The sequence below is a fragment of the Myotis daubentonii genome, chromosome 1 (genome assembly GCF_963259705.1).
Source record: "Myotis daubentonii chromosome 1, mMyoDau2.1, whole genome shotgun sequence".
NCBI lineage: Eukaryota > Metazoa > Chordata > Mammalia > Chiroptera > Vespertilionidae > Myotis > Myotis daubentonii.
The window spans coordinates 43544618-43559792 of NC_081840.1; the positions used below are offsets into that span (position 1 = coordinate 43544618).

At 42.9% G+C, this 15175-nt stretch overlaps 1 protein-coding gene across 1 annotated transcript in view; it reads right to left on the reverse strand.

Moving 5' to 3' along the window:
- Positions 1 to 15175, reverse strand: part of IQCH (IQ motif containing H) — a 198818-nt gene that overhangs the window by 79724 nt on the left and 103919 nt on the right. The window contains exons 12-13 of the mRNA XM_059697431.1: positions 7735 to 7818; positions 3446 to 3621 (exon numbers count right to left, since the gene is read on the reverse strand). Of these exons, the coding sequence (XP_059553414.1) occupies positions 3446 to 3621; positions 7735 to 7818 (260 nt within the window). The remainder of the gene's footprint in view (positions 1 to 3445; positions 3622 to 7734; positions 7819 to 15175) is intronic.

A 15175-nucleotide genomic window follows, 5' to 3' on the forward strand; every position in this document is an offset into this window, starting at 1 on the left:
AAATGGATAATGCAATGATTGCCCAACATTGTGAATGTGCTGAATGCCACTGAAATGTACACTTAAAATGGTTAAAATGGTAAATTTTATGTTATGTATATTTTACTCCCTCTCTTTTCCCACCCCCTCCCCCCAAAAAGGAAAAAAACACAGAGCTCTTCTGAGAAGAGGATTTATTGATTACCCTTCTGGGCCTTCCTTCAGAGTAGGTGTTGTAGACTGCGTTCCTCAGATCTGTGCAACATGCCTTGTCTACCGTAACTGAAATCCATTGTCACAACCTACATCCGAGAGCGCAGTTCTAGGAAACCCAATGCTCCACTAGACAATGGCTGGTAACAGCACCTCATGAGTTCGTTTTTCCCATCTGGGTGATCCCTGTCTTCCCCCTTGTTTATTTCCTTCCTTTCCTTTCCCCACAAATAATTTCCATTGGGAAATGTGAAAATATGAAATGTGTGGGAGACCTGGTGACCGAGTCACAGTGTACCTGGTGGCTTTGCAGGGTCCCTAAGAAGAGTGCTTCAGGGTGGCAGTGTGCTCATGTTAAGTTCACAAGGTCAAAGCACTTTGACATGTATGTTCTCATCTGATCCATACCACACCTTGCCAATTAGCATCCCCTCTGTTGGAGATGAGGAAACTGAGGCTCAAATGATTTGCCCAAAGTCACACAGCTGGTAAACAGCAGAGGTAGGATTTAAACCCAGGTATTAGCACAGTTATTGTGCCACAGCAGCCAAACCTCTCCCCTTTCACAGATTGAGAAGTGAGGGTCTGGTGAGTTTGTGAGGTGTGGTGAGGGGAAGTCAGATGCAGCAATAGAAAGTAAAATTAAAGTTCTGAGCACTTCTCCAGCCAGGATGCATTTCTGTCTCCTCTTGGTTTGCTTATTTCCATTGGCAAGTACTCTACCCGACCTGTATCACAGTCATCTGTGGCATGCCTTATTCTTCAGGCAAGATGGTGCCCTATTATTGTGTTCAATATGTGTTTAAGAAAGATTTGAGTATGAATGAGTGGCAGAGTACACATTATTGACGGCAGATCCTGTATGACCATTAGATCCAGGCTGTGAATTAACGCAGCTTGAAAAATATAAAATATTCCGAATTCCATAGCATTAAAATTGCATTTAATTGATCACCACTGACTTTTTTTAACCTGAGACAAAAGGCAGTTGTTGAGGATATCTTCATAAACATTAAAATGTTCAAAAATAGACACGACTTTATAATAGCACTCTGTACCATTACAAATCCAAACATTGTATAGTAACTTGGAGAAATGTACAAACAGATTTTTGGCACACTTTTAAAAAATCTCCTCAAAGCCATCCATTTGAATGAAAATCAGCACTGGTACAATCTCTCCAACCCATTAAAAAGAAATAAAGCAATAATTAAACATGAGCAGGAACTGATTTGAAAGTGAGAACTTATTTTTTTTTTGTACTTTAAAATGTTGATTGCCTATGAGTGATTGCTCAAATAATTTAAACTTAAACTGTGAGAAGTATTAAAATTTACTTAAAATATTCCCTACTTGTTTCTACTCACAACAATGCAAACCTCAATTCTGAACGAAACTCAGTGCACCTGCGAACGCTCACTGCCTCGTTCCTGCTTGAAAATCGGGGTGGGCTGGCTGACAAGGGTGCACTTCTCAGGTAATAGGATTATAGGGCTGAGAAGGACTTTGAAATGTCCCAATTTTCCACCTCATTTTACAGAAGAAGAACCAAGAACAGAGAGGCAAAGGGCTTGCCCACGGCCACAAGGTCCTCCAGGAGTAAAGCAATCATTCCCGTCCATGGCAATGTTCTGGGGTCAGACAGCTTTAGGCTTGGACTCTGGCCACACTAGGAACTTGGCTTCCTCACCCTTGGAAGGAGATTGATCAGTTCTATCTTGCTGCGTTGTTCTGAGGATCAAATGAGAACATGTATCTACGCCTTTGATATATGTTAGCTCGCTCACTTTCCTTCTCCCAAACTAGTGCCCCTTCCCCATGTGATGCCTCCTCAATGTATATGGGCATTTTAGATGCACAGAAACTCCTCATTAGCAGCTATCAGGAGAAACTCGGGAAATTAACTACATCCTCATGACAGTTTTTCCTTCCTTGCTTCCTAAAGCCCCCGCATCTCTGCCATTGAGGCCAGGGGACGGCTGGGAAGCACAAGGCAATCCCTGCATTGTTGTGGATATCGGTAGGCCCCTAAGAGTGGTAGTGGTGATGATTTTACCCCGTCTTTTCTTTTGCTTGTCCTGGCCAGGATTTTGCCTTTCTCTTCCACAGCCCAGGGATGCCAAAAAAGCAGAGATTTGGGGGAACATTAAGGTATCCAGTAAAGAAAATTTAAAATCTTCATCTTGGTAGAAGAGAGCAAAATCTGATGACAATTCACTGAGTATTTCAGCAAAGCAGAAGTATTATAGCAACCCTCCCTCGCCCTGGCAGGCCTTTTATGGGGGAGTGGTAAAAATTATGGCGCATCCAAAGGGTTAAGGGGTAGGAAGTAACTCAACACATATATGCTTCCTACGTAAAGCTTGCAAGCAGTTTCTCTGGCAATAGATAGAGAGTTGACTTTGGTATATCCCACTTTTGAATGGAAAAAAGCTATCTGTATTAGCAAATTCAGACTCTTGATTCACACACACACACACACACACACACACACACACACACACACAGGTCTCCTCAAAACTGCATAGTCCACTGGGTATTAAAATGTTGTTTGTTTAACATGGAAAGTTTAAATTATTGTTAAAATATAGCGAAGTTCATTTCAAGCCATCTCGTGCGCTGCCTTGTTTTTGAACACTGCCCTCCGGGTTCCGTGCATTTCCCCAAAGCTCTAGTCTACAGATGGAATTTCACTCAGAATTCTTTCCATTCGTTAAAAATCAGAACAAGTTCACACACACACACACACACACACACACACCCTGAGCCTTGTTCATTATGAACCATGGGATATGGTAAATAAGACCAAATTCCCCTGAGTCGGGGGTGGAACCAAAACCAGGGATCTGAAGGAATAGCGGTGTGAAGGTCAGAACACAGGGCCCTGGCCTAGATTCTGCCTGAACCAGCTTTGTGACCATGGGCAGGGCCAGCCTTTCTCTGCCTTGGTGTCCTCCGCACACAATGAAAAAGAAACCGTGGGTGTTATAAATTCACCTACTTGGTGGTACCGCCCAATAACCCCAATTAGGCTTCAGCTACAGAGAAACTGGAAGGGCTGCTCAACTACTGGTAAGCCTGAGAGTTAAACTGGGATATTTATTGCCTACAGTCCAACTAGTCGTCTAATCAGTAAAGCTGTTAAACTTGCAATAATATTTCACTGATGTGTACCGGAGCGTTGCAAGTTATAAAATTTCCAATTTAATTTTACTGCATCCCTGAAGCCGTGGTAATTAGAAGACAAACTCACAGTGAAGATCTTTATAGCTTCAGGGGTGATAATTTTGAACCTGTCCTGCAGGTCACTTCTGTCCTCAAGGTTCCCCGATTTGACAGCTGCCTGTAGACTCAGGATTTTGTGGTAATACAGAAGTAACTCTTCATTCATTTGGTGGGAGCAGATGTAGATGATGCTTACATTGGCATCTACAAACAACAGGCACAGTGTTAATTACTGGTATAAAGGTAAACGACATTGTGAACTCTGGCATCGGATGGATGTGGCACAGTTTAAAATAAAGAGCATATCCAAAGCCACACTGAAGTTAAGTCAGATCGGTTTTGTACAGATCTTAGCAGTGTAACTGGCTTTTGGGCGCTTTAGCATTCCTCTAAAGAAAAGATATATAACACTATCCCCCCTAAAATGGACACAATGATTCTTCCAGAATGAAGGCTGTGAGGTACCATGGAAGTCTACTTTCAAATAATGCAGAGAGGCTCAGCCCCAGAACTCCCATTAACATCAATGGGAATTGCATACTGCTTTAAAAATTTATCCCATTAGCTTCAGTAAATTATGAAACAGAGTTATTAACTTTAAAATGCTGATGAAATGGCAATTTCTTATTCTGCCTGGACTTGGCAAGGACAATTTGGGAACTTTCCTTTCCAAATAAATCGTAAGATTATGACCACAGCAATGGTTTCCCCTGCTCCATTCCCAAGGAGGAGTAGATTAATTATGTAGGACATCCAGTGACTGTCGGTTTAAAGGAAACACTGTCTTCATTCAACTGTTCTCCTTCTTAAGATGTGCTTATGGACTTAGAAAGAAATCCTCATTAAATATCCCACCCAAATGGAAGTCAGGTGAGATTACCCTCTCCAGGCTGCAAAATATTTTAAGGAGTATGGACAGGAAATCAGCAGCCAATAAAGTCAGTTAATTAATTAATGAATTAATGAAAATAACTGACCAATAGGAGCAAAGCACTTGACAAGACATGGAGGGAAATTCAGGAAGCAAAGCAATGGAGATGCTGGCCATGAGAAGCAACCCTTTCACCCACCCGACAGCCATGAAGCATGGTGGAGAGCAGCGGGCACGAGGAAGCACGCCCACCCGGTGCTGGGGAAGTTCACAGGAGGGAGCTCTGTAAATGTGTCCTCGGGGAGGGAGGCCTGAGAGGGGATTTGGAGACTCCTCTGTTCGGTCTGGCAGAGGGCACAGAGCATAGACTGATTGGATTCTGGCTCAGCTGCCCAGGGACCCGGGTACATTATTTCACCTTTGTAAGCATCGGTTTCTTCATCTGTAAAATGGGGGATAAAATCACCGGGGGCACAGTTTTAGAGCGTATTAAATGAAAGAATACATGATATTCATAGTTATATACAGGGTGGGCAAAAGTAGGTCTACAGTTGTTTGCATGGAAAAAGGCATGCAGGTATAGCTTTATTAACTCTGTGTTTTGCATACTCACAACTATACACCCACTTTTGCCAACCCTTGTATGTATATATGGCACCCGGTGCCATATCTGTCACATAGTAGGTGCTCAACAGACAGTACAAATATCCTCCACGGCTTACCCTTCCTAGGCCAGCCAACAGTTACTCCCCGCGGCGCCCCTCACACCTGTGCTCCTTTTACTCAATGCCTCAAGATTTAACACGATGGAATCACATCCTCTGCTGTTCTGCCTTATTGATCTTGTCTTTCCAAACTCCTAAAAGGTAAGGTGCATACTCTTTCTTATATTCTCCCAAGTCCTGATACAGTTTAGAGTGTGCAGGAGGCACTTACTAAGTACTTGTGGGTGGACTGAAGGGATCTGGGAGAATGGAGAGATTCAGGACCTGGAACATCTCACACAATCAGTGAGCTCCCTGGCATCTGGGAGACATGTCCCGCTCCTGAGACAACATCTGTGACTAGAAGTAGAGTCTTCCGAACTGACCTGGTGCTCCATAAATGTAGCTATGTGAGGGGCTCCTATATAATTTGGGAACCCAAATGCCATAAACCTCAAAATAAACTAACTTAGATGACAGTGGTAAAATTGCTGAATGATCAAACTAGTTGTTCCAAATCTTGTGTTTTTAAGACGAGACTAGTGCCTTATCAAACTAGTGGTCTTAAAAACCACTAGTATTTTTTTTAAGTATTGATAAAGGACACAAAAACAAATAAAAATAACTTAAAGACTCCGTAACAGAAAACTAAATTTTTCTTGGGAAAAAATTTCTAGGTTACAAATTATGACAAATCATGTTGCTAATTTCACCTTTCCTGTTCATTTCTGGCAAAGGAATACATATCATTAACACTAATATCCAGTATTAGTGTGGCTTGACTGTGAATCTATAAACATTCAAAATTGACAGGTAATTTTGGAAAGGAATTAATATGAAAATGAAGATTGCTTTGGTTGCTAAGCAATAGTCAATATCAATCACTCTCTTGCTTAACTCATCTAGAAATTGAAAATACTAGTCGTTGCATCTCCACCTGACATTCTGACTTCATGGCCAATATGTGAATGACAAGTCTTACCAACATGATCAATCAGATTATCTTTATTTCCCCTGAATAAACAGAAAAAAATCAATACCCTTTACTAGGAATTAATGGAATTAAAAAAAAAGATACTCATGTAAATTACAGCATAAGGAATATATTCAATAATATGCATGGTGTCAGATGAGTACTAGAATTAGCAGGGTGATCCCTTCACAAGATATATAAATGTCTCATCACTGAGTTGTACACCTGAAACTAATATAACATAAAAATAGAATTTAAAAGATAATAATTTATTCTTCCACAAGATTGTTGCTAATTTTCTTAGTTTCTTATGTCACAATCAAGTACCTTGTCTAACTACTCCTCGAGAGGTTTTAGGATTGCCTTGCTGTGTCATGAAGATAGTGTAGCAAGAAAAGGCATTTGGTTCATAATCTCTCAGAAATGTCCATTAGCAATATTTCCCATTGCAGGTAGACCTACACGGAATTATTGAATTATTTAAAACAGAAGTTTAATACTTTCAAGTCTTTTCTAATAATGAGAATCTCTTGTAAAGAAATTCTTTGGCGATGGTTTGTGCTATATGAAAAGCTAAGAAAAAAATTAATTCAAATAAATTAGAGCAAAGTCTGCCCTCTGCTGCACTTCAGTGGTTTCCACCCGGTCAGGTTTTTAGTTGCAATAGCTCAGCACTAACAAATCAATCTCAAGTCATTAAATTTATTTTTGTAAGGCTGAAAAACAATATGAGTGCCTAGATAATAGATTAAAGCAATTACACTATTATTATTTTAGGACACTGTAAATTTCAAGTACTGATGTATTTTTGTTACTAAATGGCATTTATAAAATAATAATGATGCTGAAATATATGTGAAGCATGTAAAGTATGTCTTTCCAGGGAGCCAGCTGAGTTGGTCATTGATAATTTAAAATCCTTCTTTGTTTTGCTTAAATAAGGGCCAAAGCAATTATATTTTTAACAAAACGAAGAAGTTTTTATTTGGTAACTAATAAAAACCTAGTTTTTGTTTAACCCTGAATTTTGGCTAGTACATCCCAAACTGCTTCACTGTTATTGCTTGGTCTTTGCAGCCTTTATTCTTTAAGCCTGGCCAGCACCCTAGCTTTGAATGGTATCAGTCAAATTCTTGTACCCGTCGCTCCTGGCTCCAGGTGGTGTCTGATTTGGAACTGACCAAATCAGTATTGGAACTTGACTTTTACAAAGGTGTATCTATCACTCAAGGTTTGTACTTAAGAATTTCCTCTATTAGGCATCCTCTGTTTTCTAATAACTAGATGCTATATATTAGATAAAATCTTTTAAAAATTTATCCTCATTTCCCTCTTATTCTTACAATGAAGACACAATGCTTTTAATTTCTGATACCACCTTCCACTCATTCCCCAGATAATATAATAGAGAATATTGGCACAAACATGGTTATTTCACTCCCTGCAAGAATTAAAAAATGAAGAAGATATGGGGCTATAGGAGAGAAATCCTTATCCAAACCTGCAGCAAAGAGAATTTAGAAAACTACCCAAGAAAATTGGTTAAAGATGTCATTTTTTAAATTCAAGTTGACTTCACTATAAATCTGTTCTTTAAAACAAAACATTCAATTGCCCTGCAAGTAAATGAGAAATCGGAGCCTTTTACTTATAGAGAGAGAGAGAGAAAAAAAGCAAAAACAAACAAAAGAAACCCCCTCAAAAGCATTTTATCCCCATCCACTGATAAACATTCCAAAGAGTCATTTGTGTAAAAGTATTTACGGTACCTATGATGTCACACAGCCGCCCCAACTGCATGTTCTGTTGAGTGTCGAAGTTGTCAATATTTTGTCGCACAGGCTGGGTATAACCTAAAAGGCAAACAAGGTGTCAAAACCCAGAAAGAGCGAATCAGGATGGCAACATGGCACACCCAGGATTCCAAATGTCACCGTTCACATTTCCAGGGAAGAATTTTCTCTGGAGCATCTTGCAGAAACAGCCTCACTCCCCAGAGTGAGGTCCTCGCTTCCCAGGGGAGTAAGCATTATTCCGGGAGATGTGCGAAGCAGCACTTTCTGCAACAGACAGAGGTTTGTATTTTTCAATACCGGCCAAGCTGCTGGGAATCAGGGTTAAGAAAACATGGGGAAATTTTCTGACATTTAACATGAATGTTCAAAACAACATGTAAAAAATTATGCTCAGGTTAAAACACGCACACACACAATTTTGGCTTTTTAACTTATGCCTCCTATGGGGCATTTTGAATATGTGTCCCAGGGTTAGTCTAAACTGACACACAGATTTCAAGAGAAACCTCTTGCTGTCAGGAATATGTCTTTACGTGAAAGAAACATGCTTCTGCTCACACAGTCAAAAGGACTTTTAACCTTTAAAGGGCAATAAAGGTTCTTGCGGTCAGTGCAGTATTTTATCAGTGCTAACGAAAGTCCTGCCGGCTGCCTTCGTGTCCAGTGGAAACAGAGCAGAAGGAAAACCGACGTGGGTTACTATTGTCCAAAAATCTTCCACAGCAACAGACAGCAGCAACAACACTTCCTGCTAATACGTCAGGGTTAAAAATATAAGTGTGTGAAAACATGAACTTTAAAGGCATGCATGCTCACAATCAGGTATAATGGCTTACACAAAATTCAACAACTGTAGGTGCAACTCATTTTTTTTTTTTCTCAATAAAATTGCTTTTCACATTTTGAAGAAATGCTTCAATGCCTCCTTGTGGTTAGTGAGCCCAAACACATGTTTCAAGTTAAACTGCCATAGATAAAGTGATTTTAAATACTGCATCTTTGAGATGGCACAGACTTCCTTTTCAGCGAAAGGAAAACTATAGCAATTCAGGCAACAGGGCTTCAGATCAAATGAACTCAGATAATTGGCTCCTTGCTTTGATGTCAGTGTTTAAACACTAGACGACGTCTGGAAATTAAATGAGTTTACAATTCCTCTGAAAGCCTCCCTTTGGCTTTATGCAGATAAACTAAAGAGGCAGAAAGCCAAATGGGTTGTTGGAATTATTTTTGAAAAATTATTAAATTCTAAAATAATTTGGGGAGCCATTCCATGGAATATGAAAATTAATATAGACAGCTACAAACAATGCTGTCTTGGTGTGTGGTTGCAATATTGTAACTTGGGATTTTGCATATGTATAATCTGAATAAATGTTTAGAAAGTGGCATTATGAATAACATATATCGAAACTATAAGAAGGCAGAAAAAAATGCCTAAAGAAATAAGGTGCTATTAAGAAAAGTGCCTGAGAGCATTCCATGGACACATTTCTTTTCGAAAGTAAAGATAAAAGGCAGTGTGATGTCTCATTAAGATGCCGTCCAATTTAAAATATAAAGGCTGTCCGGTCACTTCCTGCAGCACAGGAATGAATATATCTGTTTCAATCAAGTGCTTGAAGTTAGTTTTCCAACAAAGTATTTAGTACCTCTGTTACCACTGATCAAGGATGCATATAAAGTATCTACACAGAATTACGGGGTATGATAGAACTGGTTACTCCGTTAAACCTACAAATACACCCATTTTAAAGAACTGCATATTAACAATCTCAGAACATTGTTATAGAAGATCATATGAAGTAACAGATATGAAAACATTTTGCAAAGTGTAAGGTGCTGGGCAGACATAGGTATTTTAATGTTGTGAGGTATGTGCACTTCCAAAGCTTATAAGAGCAACAACAAGTTCTGTGTATGTTGCAACAGACCACTCTACTTGGGCAAGACGCAATGCAATGCACAGTGCCATTGGCAGAGCGGATGTTGGGAGTCAATTTTTAAAAAAATCAGATTTATTCTCATGTTTTGTATATCCACAAAGTAGATGATTCCTAGGTGAAAAGACCTCATTAATGCTGATGGCATATATTAAATACAACAGAGACTTAACCAGGAAACTATCAGCAAGGCTGCTCTGGCTTTGGGAACTTCAGCAGTTCCAGTGGCAATGAACCATCACAGTTTGGAATATAATCTACAAAGATGGGATACTTCAAAGGTCAGACTAGAAACGCTGGGGGAGTTTTGAGAGCCCACTCCTCCTACCCCGCCATGTTATAGATGGGGAAGCTCAGGGGAAGTGCCTTGTCTCTTGTCCAAGGTTGCATAAACCTACAAGTTATTATACAGTTCAGATACCACAGATTTAGCTCCTGTGACAAATGTGGTTACATAAAATAGAGAAAACAAGACTCTCCAAGTGTGAGCAGAGAACTACAGAAGGGACAAAGAGCCTTTGCCACTCTTAAGACTTATTTCCAATTTTGTAATGGGCGGAAGAATGACCCTTCAAAGATGTTCTTGTCCCCATCCCTGGAGTCTGTGAATACGTTAGGCTACATGGTAAAGGGGAAATAAAGTTGCAAATGGAATGAAGGCTGCTAATCAGCTGACATTAAAATAAGGAGATTGGCTGGGCCCAATGTCATCAAGGGTTCTTAAAAGTGGAAGACAGAGAGAGGAAGAAGAGTAGAGTTAGAGATGTGACTGCAGAAGAAAGGCACCGAGAGCTGCAATGTTGCTGGCTCTGAAGATGGAGGAAGGGGCCAAGGGCTTTTCTTGTTAATTCCTTTGTGGGTGGCTTCTAAAAGCTGGAAAGGATAAGGAAACGGATTATCTCATAGATCTCATAGAACCCTCCAGAAAGAAACACAGCCTGCCGACACCTTGATCTTAGCCTTTCGGGCTTCTGAACTACAGAACTGTAAGGTAATAAACTTGGATTGTTTTAAGCCACTAAGCTTGTAGTAACTTGTTACAAGGCGATAGCAAACCAATATGACTTTCTACCTTCCCTTACCCTCCTGTATGCATCACCTCTCAGATATCTTGCTTCTCTTTCACTCTAACTGAAAGATGAGGAAGGGCCAAAATCCCCAATAAGAACTCATAATAAGCATTAGATAAGTGTTGTTGTTGCTGTTATTATATTTTCTTTCTTTACTTCAGCTGAGCCAGGCTGCAATTTTCAAAAGGAACCTCATTTTTACAAACCTTACTCTTACAAACATAAAATTATATTTGAGCTATCAAAGTACAGTTCTTCTCGCTTATGCAGCTGATAAGCCCTCATCGCTGTCAAGTGTGTCGGAACACCCTTTTCTAAGATTCTCAGTCTTCCCTCACAGTCACTCTCTTGCACCCTTTCTCTGCTATCCTTTTCTCATGTTGTCATTGTATGTTTCTTTGCTTGCTGGTTTATTGGTTGTACGTCTCTCCTCTCCCCTGCACTACTCCGGCTCCTGTAAACAGACTGCAAGTTCCATTAAAACAGAGACAGTGAGATATCCCCAGTCAAATGAATGAATGAAATGTGTATCGAGATCCTAGTCAAAGAATCTGAAATTCCTAGCCCTTTCTGCCATGTGTTCTCATCATTTCCTCTCCTCCTTTCAACTCTTTTAAAATTGGGTTCCCTGATCTGAAGAATTTCTAGGAAATTCAAAGAATGGTCAGTGGGCTCTGTAGTTTTTCTAGGTCCTCATCTGCATACAATAAAACAACAGTGGCCTGGCCGGTGTGGTTCAGTGGTTGAGAAAACTAAGAGGTCACCAGTTTGGTTCCTGGTCAGGGCACATGCCCAGATTGCGGTCTTGATCCCCAGTAGGAGGCGTGCAGGAGGCAAGCAGTTGATATTTCTCTCTCATTAATGTTTCTCTCTCTCCTTCTCCTTTCCTCTCTCTCTAAAAATCAATTAAAAACATTTAAAACACTAGCCTACAGGGGCACTCTCTCCTCCTTATCACTACAGAGGGAACTCAGCCTCTTTCCTTATGGCCATCCTCATCACCTGCAAAATATTCCTAGTTTGATAGAGTATTCCATCTTTTTTCAAAAAGTTATGCCTCTACTTTACATCAAAGAAGGATACCCACAAGCTGCCTCTCTAAAGTTATCCAAGTACTTTGGTCCTCTATTGAACCAAGAATACTCATCAATAGTTCAATTATGCTCATACTGGCTGTCATTTATCCATCTTCATTTCTACCTTCATCTTTTTTCCCATTCCCACCCTCACCCCCATACAAACTCCTATCAGATGATGCTAACTGACTCTTTGCAAGCAGTAAGCTAGCTGTGCTGGGACTGGCTTTTCCTTCACAGAAACCAAGGCCACACTCAGTGACTAAGCTCTCTTAGGACTATGCATGGCTCTGTGACAGGCCCCTGCCCCTGTAGTAGGATCAAATATTTTTGAACACCTGCTCATTACCCTGTGGTTGACTTCTAGTTTCTTTTGTCTCCAAGTCCTATTCCTTGTCATGGTACCTAAGGCAGCGAAGGGGTTTAAAACTGACTTCCAGTTACTAGGTAATTCTCATTCATCTGATCGCCCTGGCCTGAGATGGCAGTCAACCATGCCTCAATATGAGGGACTGAAGCAGTAGTCTCAACCTTTTCCCCATTTTGAAACACATGATGGGAGATGTTCAAATGGATCACACACTGCTAGGCATACGCAGTACAGAAGCAACAGTAGCTCCATCCCTCTCTCGTCCACTCAAGAAAGCATACTGCCAGCTCAGCAAGAGCACCATTATCACAGAGATGATCTTGAATTGCTCCAATTCATTGAAAAAATTATCATTAGTCAACTTCGGTATTCTAAAGTAAAAATTTAGGGGAACATGTGCCATACTTCACAATTGATTACATGTCAACATATTACAGTAATCTAAAGAAATGTGATCTGGACATTATGGTTATACCCAGCTTTTAATTAGTTGTGCAAGTGTGAAAGGACAAGATACTGAGATAGGAAATAAGATGTAGCAAGAGAGAGGCCCATTTGGGTTATTTACATAGTATTCATGGCCCAGGACACGGATTTGTGCATACTGAAAGGAAATTAATTAGAAGAAATATTTTAATATTGCTATTTGCTCTTTCTCTATAATAGAAGAGTCAACCAAATTCACGATCGGCAATGACAGATCCCAAAACACACACACGCGATTGGTACTAGCAAGAGCTTTTTATGTATCGCACATGTGCAAGTCAACTTAGCCTTTTATATATATATACTAGGGGCCCGGTGCACGAAATTCGTGCACTGGGTGTGTGTGTGGGGGGGGGGGGAGTGTCCCTCAGCCCAGCCTGCCCCCTCTCACATACTGGGAGCCCTCAGGCATTGACCCCCATCACCCTCCAATCGCAGGATCGGCCCCTTGCCCAGGCCTGACGCCTCTGACAGAGGCGTCAGGCCTGGGTAGGGGACCCTCATTTCCCCCCATCACTGGTTCTGCCCCCAGCCCAGGCCTGATGCCTCGGCCAGAGGCGTAGACCCCCATCACCCTCCGATCGCCTGATCAGCCCCTTGCCCAGGCCTGACACCTCCACCAGAGGTGTCAGGCTTGGACAGGGGACCCCCATCTCCCCCTGATCACTGGCTCTGGCCCCCGCCCAGGCCTGAGGCCTCTGGCCCAGGAATAATGCCTGGGCAGGGAATCCCCATCTCCCTCTGATCGCTTGCTCCACCCCCCGCCCAAGCCTGACGCCTCTGACCCAGGCTTCAGGCCTGGGCAAGGGGACCATCATATCCCCCCAATCCCCGGCTCCGCCCCCCACCCAGGCCTGATGCCTCAGCCAGAGGAGTTGACCCTCATCACCCTCCGATCACCAATCACCAGATCGGCCCCTTGACCAGGCCTGAGGCCTCCGGCAGAGGCGTCCGGCCCGGGCAGCGGAGATCCACAGCTGCAGCGGCCCCGCGATTGTGGGCTTTGCTTTAGGCCCAGGCAAGGGACCCCTAGCTCCCGGGACTGCCAGCTTCGACCGTGCCCAGCTCCCATCGCTGGCTCCACCCCTACTTCCTGCTATCACTGGCCAGGGTGGCAAAGGCACCTGATTCTCCGATCATGGCTGGGGGGCAGGGCAAAGGCCCTTTGCCCTGCCCCCCAGCTCTTAGCTCCCCCCTGGGTTTCTGATCACTGTCAGTGGCAGGGGGCTTCTTCCTGCTTTCCCTTTCGCCTCCCTGCATTGTGCCTACATATGCAAATTAACCGCCATCTTGTTGGCAGTTAACTGCCAATCTTAGTTGGCAGTTAACTGCCAATCATAGTTGGCAGTTAATTTGCATATAGCCCTGATTAGCCAATGAAAAGGGTATCGTCGTACGCCAATTACCATTTTTCTCTTTTATTAGATAGGACTAGAGGCCTGGTGCACAAAAATTTGTGCACTCGGGGGGGAGGAGGGGTCCCTCAGCCCGGCCTGTGCCCTCTCGCAGTCTGGGACCCCTCGGGCTATGACCACTTGCTGGCTTAGGCCTGCTTCCCGGGGGATTGGACTTAGATGGTAATCTGACATCCCTCTGGCAGCCCGGCAGCCCTCGGGAGATGCCCACTTGCCAGCGGGGAGCAGACCTTAGCACTGCTGAGGAGGGAGGAGGGGTTCCCACCACCACCGCTGTACTGGCAGCCATCAGCCTGGCTTGTGGCTGAGCAGAGCTCCCCCCTGTGAGAGCGCATTGACTACCAGGGGGCAGCTCCTGCATTGAGCGTCTGCCCCCTGGTGGTCAGTGTGTGTCATAGTGACCAGTCAATCCCAGTCTTTCTGCTGTTAGGGTCAGTTTGCATATTACCCTTTTACTATATAGGATAGAGGCCTGGTGCACGGGTGGGGGCCGGCTGGTTTGCCCTGAATGGTGTCCCGGATCAGGGTGGGGGTTCTGCTTGGGTGCCTGGCCAGTCTGGATGACGGGCTGATGGCTGTTTGCATCTGGTCACACCCCCTTCAGGGTGGGAGTCCCCACTGGGGTGCCTGGCCAGTCTGGGTGAGGGCCTGAGGGCCGTTTTCAGGCTGGTGGGTGACTGAAGCTCCCAGCCTATCCTTTTTTTCTTTTCTTTTTTAAATTCTGGGATTTATTTACCTTCTATAGCTGTCACTGGAGCTGTGAGCCGGCTCCAGCTCTGAGGCCCGGCTCCAGCTCTGAGGCTTGGCTGGCTGAAAGCAGGTATCTGGGTTTGTTTAGCTTCTATAATTGAAACATTGTTGCCGTCACTGACACTCTAAGCTCTGAAGCCGAAGCTGGCTGAAAACAGGTATCTGGAACTTGTTTAGCGTCTATAATTGCAACTTTGTTACTTACAGTGGAGCTTAGAGCAGGCCGAGGCAGGCAGGGAACCTGGCTTCCTCCATCACTGGAGCAAGCAAGCCTCCTGTTCGCTTCAGCTGTGTGGCTGCTGGC